The 22,026-nt window shown below is 37.5% G+C and overlaps 1 protein-coding gene across 3 annotated transcripts in view; it reads left to right on the top strand.

Annotated features, from left to right (window-relative positions):
• Window positions 1–22,026, top strand: part of FAM149A (family with sequence similarity 149 member A) — a 40,943-nt gene that overhangs the window by 13,760 nt on the left and 5,157 nt on the right. The window contains exons 1-11 of one of the 3 annotated variants that reach the window (XM_074329775.1): window positions 5,934–6,077; window positions 8,218–8,288; window positions 9,790–9,906; window positions 10,195–10,327; window positions 13,226–13,368; window positions 14,351–14,476; window positions 15,151–15,318; window positions 15,872–16,062; window positions 16,912–17,066; window positions 20,571–20,674; window positions 21,151–21,360. In XM_074329775.1, coding sequence (XP_074185876.1) covers window positions 13,283–13,368; window positions 14,351–14,476; window positions 15,151–15,318; window positions 15,872–16,062; window positions 16,912–17,066; window positions 20,571–20,674; window positions 21,151–21,360 — 1,040 coding nt within the window. In that variant the 5' untranslated portion in view covers window positions 5,934–6,077; window positions 8,218–8,288; window positions 9,790–9,906; window positions 10,195–10,327; window positions 13,226–13,282. Of the gene's footprint in view, window positions 1–5,518; window positions 6,078–8,217; window positions 8,289–9,789; window positions 9,907–10,194; window positions 10,328–13,225; window positions 13,369–14,350; window positions 14,477–15,150; window positions 15,319–15,871; window positions 16,063–16,911; window positions 17,067–20,570; window positions 20,675–21,150; window positions 21,361–22,026 lie in introns of those variants that run through there. The other 2 variants (XM_074329774.1, XM_019736067.2) reach the window with 2 other exon arrangements.

Below are 22,026 nucleotides of genomic sequence, written 5' to 3'. Positions count from 1 at the left end.
ATAGACAAAAATTGAGCTGTGCTGAATGAAAATGGGTCTATTATGTTCTAGACTTTATGGTTTTTGTGAACTCAAGGTCAATGTTAACATCAATTTAGGATAAAAATGTTTATCGTTGTTATTTAATGTACTTCAGCTGCTCCTTTGGTTAAAACTGAGACTTTGAGTTGAGCGTGTGTGTGTAGTCCAAATACACTTCTAATCCAAATACTTGTTCCTGTTGGAAACTTCTGTTTTTGCCTCAAGCTGACCGTGTAGCAGGATGCAACCCTGTTTTCACCAGAAACCCTCAGTGAATTATTCTTACATTAAAAGCATTAGGGAAAAAAATAAGTTTTACTGAAGATTTTCTTAGGAGATGAATGGTGATTTACATCACACATTTTGCAATATTTCACTACAAAAATTCCCTTAGTTTTACTTCCAGCAATGGCAGAGTAGCGAGTTTTGCACCAACTATCATCTGAGTGTAACTAGAAAGGCTGGACAATAAATTAAAAAAACACACAAAAAACCTAGGAGTTAGGGTGAAATGGAAATAGACCAGTTTCACAGAGACTGAACCCCAGATTTAAATCTTCTTAATTATTGATTGGAAATAGACCAGTTTCACAGAGACTGAACCCCAGATTTAAATCTTCTTAATTATTGATTGGATCAGGGTGATTTGGGATGGCTAGAGTCCCAAGCCCAGTTTGCTGTATTAGGCAAATTTAATTCCCTCTAAATTTAAGCTGTAAGCAACAACTTTATATTGTTTATCAAAGACACAGCTTAAATATAAGAATACAGAAATGTTGAATATAAATGTGTGGATAAAGTGTGCATACAAATTCTAATGAAAGGAAAGCTGGTGCAGCTTTTATAATATCAGACATACTGGTAGTAGACTTTAAAATATAAAATGAAACCAACTTATAATAGTGATCTAGCAATTATTACAAAGTGTTCACTTTCTCCTCTACTAATTAAAAGAATAAATGAAATCAAGTATTAAAAACGGTGTCTTGGGAAAACTTGACTATATTGATGTTGCAGTTTAGGAAATAGAACTCTTCATAGAATATATTTAGGTAGCTGTTTTCACTTTGAAAGCTTGATGAATTCTTGATAAAAATATTTATAAAACAATTTTTGGATTCCTTGTTTTCTTTCACTTTCTACTGATAAAAGTATCATAAGGTAAATGGTTAAAAGTAAGGAAATATATTTAATATTAATGAATGTTGTTGAACCCATTTATCCAATGTATTAGATTGAAACATAAAATTTCTGTTTTTCTGATTCAAAACCGTATGCTATCAGTAATTTTATATGATTTCACCTAATAATTATTGTCCTGATCAATTTCAGCACTCATTTAGAAGTTGTTGGGTTTTTAAATAACCAAGATAAGTGTTTTGTTTTGAATAATATACTAATTCTATATCCTTCTATAATTTAATATAAGCTGTAGATCTCATAGATTACTTGGGAATTTCTAAATATTTTTATGCTCTTCATATGAAAAGTCTAATACTTTTTCCTTATGCTATCTCTTTTTAGATACAGCTTTCCTTTAAATTTTAAAACTATTTTTTATTCTTTGCTAAATATAGTGAACTTTAGCTTCTTTCTATTATCCATAGAGGACTTTTGATGGGTAGGCCATGCATAGAAGTATGGTGTAAGCTTTGTCACTAGTGGCCTAAGCTTTGCCATACCGTCAACTTCTTTTTGCCTCAGTTTACAAATCTGTAGAATGATATTAACAATATTCCTCCCTTTCAAAGAATCATTGTGAAGCTTAAATGCACTAACATGTATCAAGGGCTTAAAATGGACTGGGATATGACAAGTATTAAAAAATGTTAGTGAATATTGTTATAGAACATATTTGATATGTCTATAATAGATGTCCATAGACCATCTGTATGAAAAATGAACTTTATCGTAAATCTGCAAATTAGATCTGAGGTGAATTTTTAAAAGGGTAATAAGTAAGGTTTTAAAGTCAGACTGGATAATTGGAAAAATTGTTTATTCCTAGTAATTTACTTACTATTTCTTCTCTGTACAAAAAAGTAGCCACCTTTCAGGTTGTCGTGAGGTTTAGAAGTAAGGTATGTGGGTCCCTGACCCTATTTTCCTGCCAGAGTGAAAGCACTCCATCCATGGTACATGTCAGTATTGTGACATTTTCTGTTGGCTGTACATACTAGACATTGTTCACTGAAATTGTGACTTCTAATCTGAACAGAATTCTACATTTTACTGTAGATGAATTCTCACTAATTCCTAAATTTTGCAAAAAAGGATGCATTAAAATCCATCTGGCATGGTATTTGAAATGGTAAAAGAAAGATTGACATCTAGTGGCTTTCTAGTAGTATTACATAAAAATGTTTTAATCCAAAATTGCTTGCTTTACATAGGCTGTCCTTAGAAAAAATTTCATATAAAGCAAATTTCTGTAATTATTTAATGTCAGATTATAATTTCTTGTAATCATTTAAAATAATTTCCTTATACATTTTGCCACCTAGGTAAATTTATTTTCATTTTTGTGTTAAATAATATATTAATTTTATGTTTTTCTATAATTTTATATAAGCTGTGGACTTTATAGTTTACCTAGCACTTTCTAAAATTATTATACTATTCACACTGAAATAATAGAACATGGTATTGTTTTATTGGTCTTCTTGGAAAGTAGTCCTAACTTGTAAAATATATTTAAATGTGTAGAGGAGTTTAATGCATTTATTAAATACACTTTATTTTATAATAGTTTTAAATTTACAGAAAATTACATTATTTACATTTCATATTATGATATATTTGTTACAATTAATTAACCAAAATTGATGCATTATTAACTAAGCTCTAAATTTCATTCCAATTTCATCAGTGTATAAATCAGCGTTCTCCAGAAAAATAAAACCAATAGGATGCATCTATATCTATTCCTACACCTATTTTTATATCTCTATTTATAGATTTACATAGAGAGATATATATTGATAGATAAGTAGATAGATATAAAGAGATAGAGATATATTTTAAGGAATTAGTTCACAATTGTGGAAGCTTGGTAAGTCTAAAGTTTGCAGTAACTTAAGGTATCTCAATCATTTTTTATATTGATTACACATTGAAATGATAATATTTTAGATATATTGGATTAAATAAAATATATTTCTGTCCCAGAAAGAAAGGTCAGTGTGGTTTATGACTCATGCCGTGCAGGCTGATAAAATTCAAAGCACAAAATTTACATAAGAGAATTATATTAGTGGAGTGGTGGAAGCACTACCAACTTGGACTAGAAGGGTTAAGGCTGCTTGGACTTTAAATAGCTGTGGACCAGTGACTGCTGCCCTGTATCTCCTGCTGCCCCTCTTTTCAAACATATGAAAAGAGGAGAAGAAGAATATGGAGCAGAAGAATCACCCAGCCACGTCTTGCTGGAATTCCTTAATTTTTTGGATTGTGAGCATAACAAAATGTCAGCTGCGGTTATCTGGCCTCTGTCTCCTTACTGTTTGTTCAGCTTGCAGGAGGCTGCAGGTGTTCAGGTGGAGAGGAAATGCCCCAAGAAGGAGTCTCTGCATTCTTACTTGAACATGATTGAGGTGATTAAATTTTAGGGATTCTTGTGCATGCATGTGGAAGGAATGTAAATTATGTGTGGCCAGGAAGTGGATTACGGCAGACTAAAGATGTCTGCAAATTCTTTGACACTCTTCTTGTTGACAGGTAGGTTCTATTTTCCAACCCTTTGAATCTGTGACTGATTTGATAATAGAGTACAGTAGAAGTGACACTATGCCCGTTCCAGACAAGCCTTTAATAGAGCTGACAGCTTCTGCCTTTTCTTGGTGTCTGAAGCTGCCATGTAGGAATTATGACTCCCCTGTTGGAGAGACTACTTGGGGATGTCTTGAGACTGTAGGGGAGAAGGGCCCAGTGGTGCTCAGCCTTCTAGCCATCCCCCTACCCCAAAGTGCTAGCTATGTGGGTGAAGCCTTCTTGGACCCTCCAGAGCAGCCCAGTAGCCAATTGAATACCACTGAGTAACCCAGTCAATGCCATATGGAGCAGAAGAATCACCCAGCCACGTCTTGCTGGAATTCCTTAATTTTGTGGATTGTAAGCATAACAAAATGACAGTTGTTTTAATCCACTACGTTTGGGGTAGTTTGCTATGCAGTAATAGATACCTGGGACACACACACACACACACACACACCACATCCTAGTTGGGTGACCTTGAACATATTACTTAAAATCTCTGCCTTCAGTATTTTCATCAATAAAATTGGATAATAGTATCTACCTGGTATGGGTGTTAAATAATTAAAATAGAATATGTATAAAGCAACTACCATATATTTGGATCATAGAGGTCTTCTTTTTCTTTCCCTGTCATGTATCACTTTACATATAAACAGTATTAGCAGTCATGTGTTTACTTCAGATGCCATCAGTCTTTTTTTTTCTTTTCTGAAACACACCCTACATGTATACACATAAGTATTTATCAGGCTTTAAAATCTCATTAACCTTAGAATTTATAACCACTTACTGATTATCTGTAAATATGGTAAGGATCATAGTATTCTTAGTTCAGGAAATGGATGATTGTTTTGTTGTTGGTAGTGGTTTCTTATCATCTTAGGGTTGTCTCTTAAGAGTCAAATTCAAAATAAATAAACTGGATTTTTTCACTACTAAATAAAACAGGCATGGTTTACCTCTGCAAGTGCAGGATACTGAGGAGGAATAGGTGGGCTTCTTTGTACTTGTTCAGACTTAGGAGGCCTCAGATCTCAAAGGAGAATGGCTATGGACGGCAGGCTGGAAAGTGCACCAGAATCCACTTTATTAGTAATAATTGTCAAAAATCTTTTAATGGAGAAACGTATACCATAGGTAGTGTCTATCTTTTCACATTTTGCTTTAAAAATGTATCTTCAGCTAACTCACTCCTGTTTCTTTTAGTTTATGAAAACGGTGGCCTGGTAATTTTGCTCTCACTACAGAGCCGTGACTCTGGTCCTGGTATAATTGTGTGACTCCAAGACTGAAACAAGCACATAATAAACCAAACCACAGGTTTGTCTCTGGTTTGTAGACAAAAGTTATTGGACTATATGATATAAAGCATCTATTGGAAGACAGTGAGACAGGATACGAAAGAAAACAAATCTTTGGTGCATAATTAGACCTACAGTTCCTGGTAACCAGAATAGCACCTCGCATTTACCAGGTCTGAGAAATTCTATTTAAAAGAATTAAGGACAGCAAACACTTGTCTGCTCAGACCCGCCCAGACAGCCCTCCTCCCCGCCCCCCTACTTCCCACCCCTTCCACCCAGCCCACCGGGTTGCAGTGGGAATGCCAGACCAATGCTCATTGGAGGCCAGGAGAGGGCGGTGGGGCGCGTGCCAGGAGGCTGAGTGGCCTGTGGCCAAAACTCAGGTCCCTGGATTATGAAATCTGGCCTCTGGCTGAGGGAAGGGAGAACCACGTGCTTTTCCAGAGGTCAGGGTCCTGGGAAAGTGGGAGGTGTTCAGAGGGCAGGGAGACAGCGGATGGGGGCAGGAAGCCCGACCAGATTTTGGAAGCGGGGGCGCTGGGGACCCACCGCCTGGCCCAGCGCGACCTCTGTGGAGGACGACGCGACCCGGACAGGAGGGGGAAGGGCGTGCGCGGAGGGGACGGAGGCGTTGCCCCGCGGTGCCGGAATCTGGTCCTTGCGGGGTTGAAGGATCCGGAGGGCGAAGCAGCCCTGGGCGCTGTAGGAGCAGCCGCGCCCATGGGCTGCGCAGACCTGGCCAGGAGCGCCCCTAGCCGAGCTGCTCAAGGCTCGCTGTTCCCGGACGCGACTCGGCGGCACGTGCGGGACTAGCGGAGTCGAAGGCGCCGCGCTGGGTGGGCGGAGAGCTGAGGCCCCGGGGGCGCGGGGGCGCGCGGTCGCCCGCCGCCTGCAGGGGGCCTGCGCGGGGTATCCGCGCCGGTTGGCTCCCAGGCCTCGAGGTGCGGGGCCCGGCCCCGGGGACGTCAGTGCAGGCCTTGGGCTGATTGTGATTGGGTAAGTCTTGATCTGGAAAGGAAGTGGGATGAACTCTGTCGTGTCGTATTCTTGTGCCATGTGCGTGATTCTTTTTTTTTTTTTTTCTGCTTGCAAAGCTGGGATCCATCTGGTCTGTTCCTTTCATCCATTCATGAAATCTCTCGTGGTGACTTCATCCAGCCTTCCCAAGTGAAGTTGTTCACATGCTCTGAGAAGCATCCATCACATCTGAGATGACTTCTCCCGAGAGCCAAGATTATTTATAGGGTGATCTTATATTAAGTCAAGGCAGCATGAGTGCTTTATAGGAGGAGCAGCCTCTTGATGGCCAGTCCATTCCGGAAAATCATCCTGCATTCTAACGCGTTCAGAATACAGTGCTCATTTCAGACAATCCTTTTACGCAGAAATACAAAATTTTGAAAGCTCTAATCACTGTTTAATACTTGAATTTCTACAAGTCAAAGTGGCAGAGGTTTGTGGGCTACCAAGAGGCAGCGTTTTAAAATAAAAGTGTATGATCGAGTCATTCATTTGAACACTAGACTGGAGTGATTCATGGAGATTGAGATTTAGCCTTAACTTTGATGTACCAACAAATTAGTACAACATGGTTCAGTTGTTGCACTTCAGTCTACTGTAAAAACTAGGTCCTATCTGCAAATGAACAGCCTTAAATGTACTGAGTAGCTGAATTCTATCATCTCTAAAATATAAACAGTAGAGATACGAACTAGTATATATCTGTCATATGTCTATGTATTATGTAATAAGAGCTTAATAAACTTTCCACCACATTCAAATTATGAGATATTTGTAGGACACATCTGTATGTTGTGTACACTTACTTAGATTGTATGGCTTACGTAGGAGTTGAGTGTTTACAGGCAATTAAAGACGTTCAATATTATGCATGAAATAACAGTATAAGGCATGGTTGGAGGACAGAGAAACCAAAGAATCAAAACAAGACAGAAAAAGAAAAAGGCAAATTATACAGATTTTGTTTTTAGTTTATAATGTGAATAACTTGTGGTTCCTAGAGAGACACCCAGGTCAGGTGGCCTGGGTCCTAGGACCAGCTCCATCCCTATCTTTTGGGCAGTCATTGAATGAATGGGCTCAAATTCCTCTTAAGAATTCTTTAGATTCTGTGGTGAAATGTATATGTCATTACACTGAACTCTGACATTCAAGAAGTTCCACAGAAGTGTAGAGCCTTGGAAGAAGCAGGGAACAGCAGAGGAGAAAAAAGGAGAAATGATGTGGAAGTAGATGGTTGTTTCAAGGCATCCATTTTATAGTAATTCCCCCACCCCCCCACCCCAGCACCCCTGCATCTTGAAGACCTCCTGTCCTCACTCACTTTGAAGTGATAGGAATGCCCATTTGGCAAGGATATATAATGTGAATATAAAAATTACTTCTTCCATTTTGTAAATAATTTTCTTTTTAGTTTGAAGACTGTCCCTCTTCCCCACCCGCACAAAGGGTGAATTTTCTGGAGGAAGAAATTATTGTTCATTGGAAACAAACAAATGGGCATGTGTCTGATTAGTGAATTTAGTTTTCAAGTTGCATAAAAAAAGAGGAAGCACAAGAAGAAAGAGAAGTGAAAATGAGTGCAGCAGATGATCTATTTGGTTGTAAAAGTCATTTTTGGAGAAATCAACTACTCTAAACTGTAATTTTTCTTCTTTATAAAGGATAAAAGATTCTCCAGAAACGTCTTGAATTTGGAGAATAATTTCATGTCTGGTCACAGTGGAATCTTTTTTTTTTTTTAATTAAGCATGAATATTCAGAGTAATTATAGAGCAAAAACATGTTCTTTGTTAGAGTCACTAATCTCTGTTGGTTCTTTCAATAAGCATAGAACATATCTGTGTGACAGGAATCACTTTAGGTGCTACAGATAAAGAAAACTAATGAAGTATCAAGGTCATCACAATAAAAACTATTGAAAGAAATGCTGTGGGAGGTGCAAATTACCAAAAGCACAGTGTTGTCATGGAGTAGTGTGTGCTAACAATAATAGCATCGAGCACAGTAAGTCTGATGTATCTAGCACGGAATATGTAGACACTGCACACCCTTTATCTAATCTGTCTCACAATAACTGTACAAAAGAGTTGACAGTATTGTCACTGTTTTACAGATATGCATATTGAGTCCAGGAGAAGAGAAATGGCAGAGTGCACCAAGCTGCTTGCTCAAAGGATACAGCCTGTCAGTGGCAGAGCAAGATTTGAACCCACCATTATTATTATAGGAATAAATTATTACTCAATAATAAGCCAATTAATTCATATACCAGTATATATTTCTTAATGTTCAAAGCAGATCTGTTTGATGTAATTTTTAGTTGATTACTTCTCTTATGTCTTAAGTGTTTTGTATGTTTATCTGAAGTTTTTGAGTCATGTGTAAATGACAAATAATTGATGGTTTTAAAACAACTGAACAGGGCTAAAGGTAAAGCAGTTTGTTAAGCTTTCATGCTTTCATGTCCTATATTTTTCCTCTGATACCCTTTAACGCCTTTATCCTCAGAATTGCTTGGTTGTACTTAAGATATATGAGCTATATAGGAGAGGAAAAAAATCATAATTCTTTCTTGTACAGGACATTTTTGAAAGTCAGAAGTTCAGCTAACCTCTGTTTATAGTAATTCATTTGTTTTTAAAATTCCCTTTGTTGAAAAGTACCTATAAATATATAACTAAGGGCAGAATTTATTCTCATGTATTAATATTTTTAAAAACTCCATTTACATTCAGAAATGCAAATGTTGAAAATTAGGTACCATTTCAATTGAAAGTGAAAGCAAAGTTTTATTTTAATGAATGCTAGAGTGGTGTCCCTGTTAGAAATATTGCAAGTTGACTTTTTTCCCAAACCATTATCATATTTTAAATTAATATAAGATACAACATTTGTCTAAGAAAATATGATTTTTATAAAAGAATAGAAATATTGGGAAGGTAAAACATTGGGAAGGTATTTTGACTAGAGGGAAGTAAATGTTTTAAGAGGTTCATTGAAAGGGTATTTTAATGATTAACGCTGTACTACACTAGCCAGGTTTAATACCTTATTTAAAATGTAGAGATTTCTTTTGTTTTAGTTTTACATTAATTTTAATATTTTAAAACTCTACAAATTAGGCTACACACCAAACAACAATGCCAAACTAAAGTGAGTTATTGTTTGTGTGTTTCAGACATTTATTTATTTATTTATGTGTTTAGTGATTCAAAAGAATTAGATGTATTTCAGAATTACATGGAATTATAGACATTTTCCTGGGAGCCTGGCTGGCTTTTGCAAGCGAAGGATACCTGTTAAAGGGACGGGTGGAACCTGAAATCAGAAGTCATGTTTTACTCGCCAATTCATGCCATGGAGTCAGGCTATATCTATCTGCCCAGAATTTTGCGTAACTTTTAGCCTGGCTAAGTTGCAAAACTCTTTTTTTTTTTTTTTTCAGTTTATATAAAGGTGCATGTAGGTTAATGTCAACCTTGATTCTAAGACAGTAAATAGTAATGTCTTAGGCCTCAATTTCTTGAGGATATGTGGTATGTGCTTGTCTGTATGTGTATTGCACGTGTGTATGTTTAGGGAGACAGGGCAGGAAGAAGGTAATAACTTTATACAAAATAAAATTTAAAAGCCTTATTAAATAAAATCATAACATTAGCGATACTTTTCATATTTTATTTTTCAGAAGAGGACTATCAGAAGGATCTGGAAAGCACAATTTTGCTGTGAAAAGCAAAGATCCTTTACCTACACACTTTACAAGAAATGTGCAGAAAGCCATTGATAAATATACACGTATCTGGTAAGAATTAGCCTGTTAAATGTTTCCGATTGCGAAATCAAACATGCTCATAAGGAATATGGGGGAAAAAAAACACAGTGATTGGCCATGAATTTGTAAAAGTAAAAAAGCTGTTTTATTTTTAGCCTAGTGAGTAAACTAAATAAATATTTTTAAATTGGTATAATGTGAAATTAACAGATGTATTTAAAGAAAGAAAAAGGAAGGGGCTCAGAGAAGTAAAGCCCCTTGTAAATATAACCTTTCCCCTGGAAATGTTGTTTATATTACTTTCCTTTGTTTCTGCAGTGAATCTGTGTCATCATTTTCATCCAGTGGAAGCCTCACACACACAGAAGCCCACAGCCCTTCATCTGAGACGCGTAGTTCCACCACTGGTTTATCTACCGAGAGGAGCTCCATTTACTCTTGGAGAGATGATGTGTGTCTTAGAATACTTTGGATAATCCCATGATTACAATTTATAATGAAGAGTTGCTTTCTTATTTAAAAAACAAATCTCTTTACCAATTTTAAAAGCATTACTTATGACACACATACCTATGTAAGCATTCACATGTCACACATAAGAACTTAAAAATACAGAAGATATCAGGAAAAACAAAAATCAGTCATAATCTCATAACTCAGAGTTTTAGCTGTTGATAGTTTTCTTTTTTCTACCTCCTAACCCGCCCCCTCGGTGTGTTATATATGATTTCTTGTATGATATGTATAGGTGTAAAATCAGGACAGACTCTGACAAGTAGGAACTCAAATAAGAGGAAAATTTGGGAGAAAGTAAAAACTGCAAAAAAATCACCATGATTAGAGAATCATGGTGATTAGAGAATTAGAGAATTTCTAAGTCAGATGTTTTACTTTCCCCTTCTAACCCTAGCAGAAAGTAGCCCTATTTTTGTTCTTCTCAGGAGTGGTATTCTTAGCTGGGTGAGCTTTTAATCTACAGCTCAGGCTTTTTTTGGACACACGGCTGATTGCACAGTCTCCTGCCTCTTTAGTCCCTCAAGTGCCCTTGCTAACCCTGGTCACAGCCTTTTGTGAAGCCTTGTGTCTGGAACGTTCCTCCACCATAGCACTTTTGATGTTCTTATTCCTGCTCCTTTTCTTGAGTTCTGTTTTCCTTTGCTCTCTCTTTTTTTAATTAATTAATTTATTTATTTATTTCTAAGTTACATTTGACATTCAATAATATTTTATATTAGTTTCAGGGGTACAGCATAGTGTTAGACATTTATATAATTTAAGTGATCCCCCTGACTAGTCTAGTACCCACCTGGCATTATACATAGTTATTATATCATTGACTGTATGCCCTATGCTTTACTTTATATCCCCATGACTATTTTGTAATTACCAATTTGTACTTCTTAATCCCTTCACCTTTCTCACCCAGCCCCCTCCCACTCTTCTCACCTCTGGCAACCATCAGTTTGTTCTCTGTATCTATGAGCCTGTCTCTGTTTTGATTTTTTAATTTTGTTCTTTAGATTCCACATAGAAGAGAGATTATAGATATCCCTCTTTCTGTGTCCGACTTATTTCACTTAGCATAATACCCTCTAGGTCCATCCATGTTGTTGCAAATGGTACTCTTTCTTTTCTCTCTCTCCCTCTCTCTCTCTCTCTCTCCCTCTCTCTCTCTCCCCCTCCCCTCCCCTCCCCTCTCCTCCCCTCCCCTCCCCTCCTCTCCCCTCCCTCTCTCTCTCTCTCCCCCTTTTCCTTCCTTCCTTCCTTCCTTCCTTCCTCCCCCACCCTCACCCTCTTTTTTTTTTTTTTTTTTTTTTTTTTTTTTATGGCTGAGTCTTTGCTCTGTTTAAAAGCAGTTTTCCAGTAATCACTACACATCTGGTTGGGCTCCCCTTCCTCCTCTGGTTTTACAGCTGTGATTTTCAAATGCTGGGAGGGAGGAGGGTGTGGGAAGGGAGACTGGAGGATGTCAGCTCTGAGTCACTCAGGACTTACAAACAGATGGGACTCTTTCACTTCTGATAAACAGCGCTCACCTCACATCAACTCCCTGCCACCCCATTCACATGCTTTTGTCACAAATATGCCAATGGTAAGAAGGCCGAGAACCATTGCTTCATACCCTCCAAATTCTCAGATTCATATCATTTTCATGTCATTATCCATAGAGATTCTTATGATTTCTGTTTATAGAATTTAAATTACTCCAGAACCTACAGTTGCTTTTAATTGAAATACTTTTATTTACTTTTTGATGGGTAGTATTTGCAAAAGCAACAAAATGCAAAAGAGACAATTTGAAAGTAAGCCCTCTTCTAGGCCCCAAGCTACCTAATCCCCCCTAGGAGACAAATATTATTGGTTTTCTCCTTATTTGCTTTTAAAAGAGATAACTCCCCTGCAACATGGGAATCTAGTTTATTATCAATTGAAGAGAAGAAATAACCCAGAAAATACTAAATAGCATTCCAGGAAAATCCACCTGAATTGATCATTTGGGATCAGGTATGTCAGACTGAATATGCACGTGGTTGCTCAGGGTTGTGGATTAGGTGTCAGGTTCACACACCGCTGGAACAAAATGTAACTAGGGCTTTTGCACTGGAGGCTGCCTACCTAGTGTTGGTTTTCCCAATTATGGTAATATTCACAGTCTCCTCATTGGTCCTGAGGGCTATAGGACTGTTGAACTTTGCAACAATCCACAACACCGAGAAAGGCTGAAAGGTTTTCTCACCCGCAGTTCACTGCAGCCACAGCCCAAGAACCTCTTAAGGTCAGGCAGGAAAAATTAATACTCTGGCCTCCACCTAATAGCCCTGCTTCTTAGGATAGCGGGATTTTTTTTTTTTTTTTTCACTGATTAATAGAATGTGAGTAGCCCTTTCTGAAAGAGTAATTTTCCTTTTTAGTGGTATCATCATTAGAAAACAAAGTGTATTTTGCAGATGTGCTTAGATATGTCACACCCAAGTATATGAAGAAAGTGTGTGTGTGTGTGTGTGTGTGTGTGTGTGTGTGTCTGAGAGAGAGAGAGAGCGAACATAGAAATATAGGTGTATGAGTAGATCAATGTCTGTAAATATGTATATAAAATCTATGTAAAATCTCAAAAATCTCAGCTCATGTGGTAGAAATTAACAGTTGAAGAAACTGAAGCTCAGAGTGGGATGTAATTTATCAGATTAAAAATTGGAGCGCTGGTGTGTCTGGCCTTAAAGTCCAGTTTCTTTTGATCATGTCATACTCCTATGTAATGGGTACTTTAAATTTGTAAGTATCATTGATCATGAAGCTGATATTTCTACAACTTCTAGTCTTGTAAAATAAATGTGCATTTCTGTTTTAGGATTTTGACAAAGTCAATGCACAGAAAGTACAGCAGTTATTCTGGGAGGTCGAGGAAATGTTATTTGAAGGGAAAGTGAGCCCTCAGATCCAGAACCTGTTGGCTGAATGCAGTGAGTGGTCAAGAAGATCCATCCATCTGAGGTAGGGAGTTTTTCATAACAATTCTCTGGAATGGTTTTTGGAACTGCCCACTCCCGATTGTTTAATACTATTAGTACATTTTGACTAAAAGCACTTGCCCAGTCAAAATATGTATCCAGAACACATGTCCTTTACTGAGAAATCACATCCTTTGAAATGGTTTCTGAGGTAACATGGAGACGTTCCAATACTCAAGGGCATTTTAATTTGTGAGAAGCAAATCCAGCTCATTTTCTGGGGAGAATACATGAGAACGCTCATAGAATTGTCAGTGGATCTTCTTGTTACCTCAACTAGGTACCTTTTCAAAAAAATCTTGACTAAGTTTTTATTTTCTTTTGAATCCTTCATAAGCCCCCTGCCTTAAAGATATATTATAATATGTCAATGAGATATTAATTGTGAATGCTTACTGTCCTAGGCCTGGAGCACTTACTGAAATGTCAGGAGCTCAGACTGGCCCCCGTCCCAGTTGTCTTATGCAGTTATAATAAAAATGAAGGAGGGGCGGTTGGAAAAAGAAAGATCGCAAGGAACATAAGCCAAGTCTATATATTTATATATTTTTATTCGTTATGTGATATTAGTTAACATTTAGAGAGAGCTTCTGTGTGCCTAGAATTACCCTAGATGTTCGGATCTGATATACATTATCCCTAAGTCACTCATCAGTCTGACAAGGTGATATTATTACTCTATCTTGCATCCACAATCAAACAAAGGAAATCATTGTCTTAGTGAGCCTGAGAACTTTGTCTCCAGTTTCCTCATTGTCGCAAGAACAGCTTGGCCTGCTCCTTCAAAGCCTGTGCTCTTTCTGTGATACCATGATGCATCACATGTACCAATAAGTATCTGACTGCTTCATAGATGCTCCTTCGTGATATTATTTTATTTGACTTTTAACACTGCAAAATACTTTTCCCTTTTCCAATAAAAAAATATTAGTAGCTTCTTTTCTTTTCCTTTTTTTAACATGCAGAATATTGGGAAGACAGCTCCTCCTGCCAACTGATGAAGGGGTCCGCCACTTCCAGGGCAGCGAGCCTCCTTGTGCAGTCCACGAACGCTTTTCGGATGCCTGTGAACCCAACAGCAACATCAGAGAGTATGTTCCTATAAGTTGCTTTCAAAAGTATTTTTAATTGCATTTTAGTTACACTTTTTCATGTCTGTCTCAGCCATGAGCCTCGGCTCCATCAATTGGAAGTTTAGATTTCAGTGAAGGGTAAGTACAGAGTATTTTTTTCACAAGATATTTCTGATTCTAAATTGATGATGATGATGATGATGATGTGTGTATAATACAGATACCAAGGGAGTTAACTTTTCAACTTTTGTTTCAAAGACTTTCTGAAAGGTGGGCTAGATGAAAAATCAAAAACTGCTTCATTGTGATGGATCCTAAGCCCCAAGGCAGTAGCAGCAGAAGAAATAAAACTCCATCATTTTTTCTTTTGCTCACTAACAGATTTTGATAAATCCCTCTATGCCAGTCACACATAGTATTTGGGACTGTGCCATGACATCTTTTCATTATAGTAGAGAGGATACAAACACAGAATAATTGAGGCTTTCAAGAAGCCCTTAACATTTTTAATGATTCCTGTGTTAAAAATGTTTCTGTTAAGGATATGATGTGTTGAATGTAATATTTAGTGATTTTTTTTTTTTTGGGGGGGGATTCTATGCTTTATGGATAATTTGAAGACCCACCATAATCATGCAAACATTGTATTCCTGATGTTCTACAAACTCATGGAGAATCTGCTTTCCCTGTAGATTGTGCATCTCTGGCTCTCACATACTCCCAGCAGCACTTGTAGCCCCTGCGCTGCCAGGCCTGGACTGCACAGGACTGGCTAACCTACTGGCATGTTCATCCCTGCAAGAAGAGGTCTATGACGCAGATGGAAGGATTGAAGAATATTTCGCTTTTGACAAAAAAGAGTAAATAGAATTTTACTTGAAATCAGCTTAACAGTATAATAATATGAATTTATTTGGCATTTATTTTGACTATATGCTCATTTCGCATTTTGTGTATTTTTTACTTATCCAAAAGATTTTCCATTCTTTGAAGAGTAGTGTGATGCAAAAAATTTTTAGATTCCTAACAGGAAGTGTATATGCTAGAGCAGTGTTTCCGTTTCTTTTTTATCACATGGCACAGATAGAAAACAAGAATTGTGTTCAGCATGCTGGTGAAAGTGGGCAAAGCTACTTGTGGCCTTTATTCCGGGATGCTCTTGGTACCCTATACCTAGCTGCCCAGAAGGGCAAAAGGGAAGGTCCAGTCTCCGTAATACTGTATAATAAAAATTTGCCTCATGACTGAAAATTGATACATTAAAAAAATAACAATGTGCTGTTTACAAAAGAATGTTATATTTATTTATATATGTATAATGTGCATGTATGCATGCATATTAGATAGATGGATAGCATTATTTTAACTTTAACCATTGATACTTTAACTAATTAGAACGGGTTTTGTCCTTAGTGATGATGTATGTGTTGAACAAAACTCAGCTCACCATCGTAGGGCATGGCATAAACATGGATTACCTCCCGTTTCCCCTCATGACTGTATCAAAGACGCCGTGGCTGCAGAAGTGTTTGATTACGTCTGGACAAATGTGGTGGAAATATTGAAAGAGCTGATTAGAAAAAACTGGGAAATTACACTCACAGGTACTTAATTACAGAACACACCTTAATGAAAAGAAAAAAAGACCCCTGTTTCTCAGCTTTGTGTTCACCCCCCACCCCCCAACCTGGCCATACCTAGGACATGACTAAGGTGAGAGGGAAGTGGATTTTCTGCCTTCATTCACAAGTGAATTGTACTTTTCAAAAAGGACATGGTTCTTTTAGAGTTATAAAAAATAATATATGTACACTCTGGAAAAAACACAGAAATACAGAAGAGAGAAGCTAGAAGTCACTTTTTTTAAATTGTATTATGGTAAAAAAAAAAAAAAAGAAAAGAAAACTTACCTACTAACTAATCTCTAATAGTGGGATACTGGTTTTTAATTCTTTGTGATATTTATAAAGTAAATGTATACATAACTAATTTAATAATCACTTCATTTAACCTTATAAAGTGTTTCTAAACTACTTGAAATTGAGTAGAAATGAATCATAGAAATGTTTCTGGTGGACATTAATGACTGGTGTTATGGAATCAATTTGGACAAACACAGCAATAATAATAATCATGTTAATTTAAATATTGTTATTTTTCCAACCAAAGAGATTAGTTGGAATATTATAAAATACCAAGAATCTTTCTTGCTCCAATCTATAATATCTATTTTTCTACCAACCACTGAAATGATAGACATTTCATTATGTGCTTGTGGAAAAGTGTCATATCAGCCAATTGTTCTGTGGGGTGTCTGCTCTCTGTAGCAAGGGTCAGTGGCCATAGCAGACTCATGGTTATTCAAGAACAAATGTTCTCTTTGAACAGTGAATTTTAAGTACACATGATAGAAAATATGTTTCTTAATAACATTGATTTTTCTGTTGACACAGGAAGAAAAAAACAGAAAGAAAAATTGAGAGTAGCTGATACTAAATCTTCACATCTACTCATTTCCCGTATTAATACTGATGTATCAAGTGTTCCTCCATCCAGAAGTTCTGAAAATCGAAGTATGTCCCTGAATTCTCATCTTAATCCAGCTCAGGTAGATACCTTACTAGTCTCTCTCCTGCAATTTTTATATCTCTGGCTCAGTTTGTCAACACTACCATTCTATTAAATTTTATTGTCAAGATATTTGGGTCTGTTTGTCAATAATATTAAAATTTAAAAATAATTATTTCCTGGAGTTTAATAGACTCACCATATTCTTTAATAGAGGAGGGTCTCTCAGATTTGAGACTCAACCTGCTTTGAGCTACAGAGCTATTTCCTATTTTTGAAGAGAAAAAATGTTTTTCTCCAATATTTCTAGACAATTTGCTGGTTACAAATGTTCTCCTCTCTTCCTACCAAGGTGATAAAACAGTCAATCAGTATACATTGGGTTCATTCAACATTTATTGATTTTGTGTTAAGTGAACTGTATTAGGTGTTTTGACGAGATATGTAGATGAGCAAAACATAGTCTCTGACCTAGTAAAACAAAAAGTATAAAACAAGTCAGATGCAATGTATTCTGTGAGTGACATGCAAAAAAAGTGTCACAGGAGAATAAAGGAGAGAATGATTTATCCTGACTGGAGCTGGAGGCTTGATCTTTTAGGTTGGAGGTGAAATTGGAGCAGAAACATGGAGAAATGAGCAGGACTTTCATGGGTAGGAAGTCTGTGCGGGTCATTTCAGGCCAGACAAAGGCATGAAGGAATGAAAGAGGGGGTGTGTTGGGAAAACAGTGATTAGACTGCGGGTTAGCAGATGGGATCCTGGGACCAGCAGAGGCATTGTGGTAAAACCAGGGCATTTGGAATCAAGAGACCTCTAAGGGGAATTATTTGGACATGTTTAACTTTTCTAAACTTTAGTTTCCTTTTCTATAGAATGAGGATAATAATATGTTCAAAGAAGTGTTGTAAGGTTAAAATCATATAAATATGTGAGAGCTCTTAACAAAGAACCTGGCAACTAACTAACACAGTAAATTTTTCTTGAATTGCATTCTTATTCAACGATCTGGTGGGAGATGAGGCTGGAAAAGACAAGCTCACTCAGTAGTGCTAAGGACTTTGGGCTTTATGTTTTGCACAGTCCATTTTGTATGACGGAGCAGAAAAAAGGGGTAAGAGAGGATTCCTGGTCTTGAGGTACATACAATTTCGTTGGAGGGAGTCCAGCCATGCCAAACAATACTACACACACACACACACACACACACACACACACACACACACACACAAGATGAGATAACCTAGTACATAATAGAGTGGATGAGAGTTTGAGCTTTGGGTATAGATTGCAAGTTTGGAGCCTGACATCAGAATTTATTGGCTTTTTGGTCTTGAATCAGTCCCTTTCTCTCAAAACTTCAGTTTTACTATATGTGGGTTCTGTGAGGTAGGAAGCTGTAAGAATTAAAGGAGATAAGATGTGTGGCATAGCATAGGCACTCAATAGTGTTAGTTTCTATTAACTAACTAAATTTATTAACTTAACTAAATCCTAAATGATAGACAAGATTTGTTAAGCTGAAAAAGAAAAGGGAGGACATTCAAGACAGAGACACAAATATGCACCAGCATAGGTGCAAATAAACAACATGTTTGTAAGTTTGAAAGGACATATGCCTGAATAGGGCACGTGGTTCAGGGAGCAGTGGTTTAAAACAGAAATATCTAATAGGATTTTTCTATTTTGTGGTGTAAAGACTTTATAATAAGTCTTCTTTGCTTTTGCTATTCACAAGAAACTTTTGGAATCACTACTGGCTTATTGTATTTTTCTGGTCTCTTGAAACTGCTCTGAGTGGTTCAACAGTATTTCCTACTTTGCACATTCAAATATGAAGTATGAATTGTGTAAAAATGAACAGTTGATAATGACATAGAAAATAACCTTTAAATGTCAGGCAAAATAAACTTGAGAAATATGGAAAATTTAAGGTCTAAGGAATTTTTTACAGATATTTTGTTTTTATAGCTTTAAAAAAATTTTTTTACATCTATTTTGAGGTTTGCATTTGGATAAATGCTGAAAGAAAATGAAGTTAAAGTAAAAGTTAAAAGTAAAAGTTAAATACTAATAGCACCTATTTGAAATAATCAAAGCATCCTAATGGTAATCATAGTAGGTTTTAATTTATTCCTTTAACGTTTCTTTTTTATATATTCAACATGAGGAAAGTGTGATTGTGGTTGCTACATCTGTTGAACTAGAACAGAATTCTAGTTTCAGATATCCTATTTGCCTAGATCTAAATATTATTATTATTTTTTTTTATTGGGGAAGGGGAACAGGATTTTTTTTTTTTTTATAGGGGAACAGTGTGCACTCCCAGGACTTTTTTGTCGAAGTCAAGTTGTTGTCCTTTCAGTCTTAGTTGTGGAGGGTTCTGTTCAGCTTCAAGTTGTTGTTCTTTCAGTCTTAGTTGTGGAGGGCGCAGCTCAGCTCCAGGTCCAGTTGCCGTTGCTAGTTGCAGGGGGCACAGCCCACCATCCCTTGTGGGAGTTGAACCGGCAACCTTGTGGTTGAGAGGACATGCTCCAACCAACTGAGCCATCCGGGAGCTCAGCAGCAGCTCAGCTCAAGGTGCCGTGTTCAATCTTAGTTGCAGGGGGCAGAGCCCACCATCCCTTGTGGGACTCGAGGGATTGAACTGGCAAACCTTGTGGTTGAGAGCCCACTGGCCCATGTGGGAATCGAACTGGCAGCCTTCGGAGTTAGGAGCATGGAGCTCTAACCGCCTGAGCCACCGGGCCGGCCCCCTAAATATTATTTTAAATCCTTGTTTGACATATTAAGGGACCGAATAGAGAACTGATTATTTAACCCTTCCTTCCTGCTTTCACCAATGTTATCTAATTTAGTTCTCATAACAACTCTCTAAAGTAGGTGTCCTTATCCCCAATTAAAACATTTAAGAATTGAAACTCCAAAGTAATCTTTTTGAGGTCACCAACCAGGAAGCAGAACTGGGATTCAAATGTAAGCTTTTGAGATGTGGTGCTCAGGTTTTTCCCAGACGATCTGGCTTCTCCTGGGAAGCTAATGGGGCAAGATGTGACGGACAGGATAAGAAAACAGGTCCAAGCAAGCAGACCAGTTAGGAGCTGGGACACCCTGGTTGTATTTCTCCAGATACTCTCTGTACCTTCTTCACCCAGGTGTGCCCTGGCAGCTGGCTGCATTACAGGGCTCCCTTGCCCTGCAGCTGTTGGGAGAGTGGGGCCTTGTTTTGCTTCTCTCTTGGTTTGTCTGACACATTGGTGGCATTTCTTCTTGCAGCTACCCTCTCCAGATTCCAGGAACCTCTCCCTCACTGCTCCCGGCCTGGGTGTGGCCATGTGTCCTCACTGTTACAAGCTTCCGACAATTAAGCTGTTCCTTATTCATTTCTCTTTCCACACTTCTTTATAAAAAATAATCCCTTTATTAAAATGTTCTCAAATTAGCCAGCTCAATTGTGCCATTTTCTTGCCGATTTCTGACAGGCATCAGTAATTGCAATAGCACTGGATGCTTTTTAATTTTTATCATTTTTCACTTTTCTCAGATTCATCGCTTCTCTAACAATTTTTATAGTGATTTGAATGGTGTGATGATAATTCAAGCAAAACCACTTCAGCAGAGACCTACCTATTTTGCAGATAGAGCACAGTATGTATAAGAAATAATCACCCAGCCTCCTCCCTGCGACAGACACAGGAGCACATAGAACATTACAGAGGACATGAAAAAGTGAAAATCACATTCAGTTCCCTACTGCCTGTGTGCCTGAGCACGTTCTGGTCAGGATATAGACCCCATGAAGGAATAACAACACTGTTCTAATATCAAACATAAAAGGATTACTCTTAGGTTGGGGCACATAAGAGAAAGGGAATACAGCTGTGAAGTCTTAATCTTAGGGGCTATACAAACAATGGGAACTAAGATCTTTTTTTTCCCTGTTAGTGATTCATCATAGAAATTGAACTTGAATTGGAAACGATTGTCAACACATCGTTAGGAATACCTTTTAGGAGCCAGGCACTGTTATAGACAGTGTGTAGTATTGGGCAATTATATATGTCTCCTGCTGTGGCATTGCTTACATCTGAGTAGTTAACTTTATTGCCCCCCACCTCCACCAGGAACGAACAAGAGGACAAATCATTGGGCGTAGGAGCCAGTGCTCTTTCTTTGGCACGGCACCGCCTGGAACGAATCTCAGATACTCGAGGACTACAGACTTCTGCAAAGAAAACACCGGCCCATAGGTGGCTGCCTTCTCTTACTGCAAACTCACAGAGAATGAAAACCCCCAATGTGTACAGTGATGAAGTTCTTAGGGGAACAAAACTGTAAGTCTTCTTTTTCTCATGGTAAACCAAAGGTCACAGCGGGCAGGGATGCTTGTCACTTAGAGCTTATGGATTACTCCAGACAAAGCATCCTCTATCAAATTTATGTGGACACTTTTCTAAGTAATTCATTAATTTGAATATTTAACATGAATTGAAGATTTAACATTTGAATATTTAAGATGAATTTTGTTCCAGTAGTATACTTAGCTGTATAATTTAGCTGTATCACAGCTAAGTAACTCATAAGCACCCCCACGGTGCTGTCTAGGTTTGGAGACCACAGCCTGGACCATCAGCAAGGGCGGAAGTTATTAAAGGAGCTGTACGTAGGTCCCCTTGTAAGGTCGGAAGGCACAAGCAACTGCCATTGCTTAACCAGTAATTGGACTCTTTCAAGACTTTATTATTTAATAAATAAATTAGAATCTGTTTCTAGAATATTCATCTCTATTGTCTGCATGAACCAGACAATTTAATTTTGCAGTGTTAACATCTGGTAGGGAAGGCCTTTTATTATCATTCCCTTCTTTTATTAAAATTTACTCACCCATCCTGACAAATAAACTTTATAACATGGTTGTCAAATTTTTAAAAGTGTTACATTGGACTTCATAGTATGAAATCTATTGAAAATGTAGGGGTAGCTGACATTTTCATGATACT

The sequence above is a fragment of the Rhinolophus sinicus genome, linkage group LG04 (genome assembly GCF_036562045.2).
Source record: "Rhinolophus sinicus isolate RSC01 linkage group LG04, ASM3656204v1, whole genome shotgun sequence".
Classification (NCBI taxonomy): Eukaryota; Metazoa; Chordata; class Mammalia; order Chiroptera; family Rhinolophidae; genus Rhinolophus; species Rhinolophus sinicus.
Note: the sequence above shows the minus strand (reverse complement) of the source record. Positions and strands in the feature narration are given on the sequence as shown.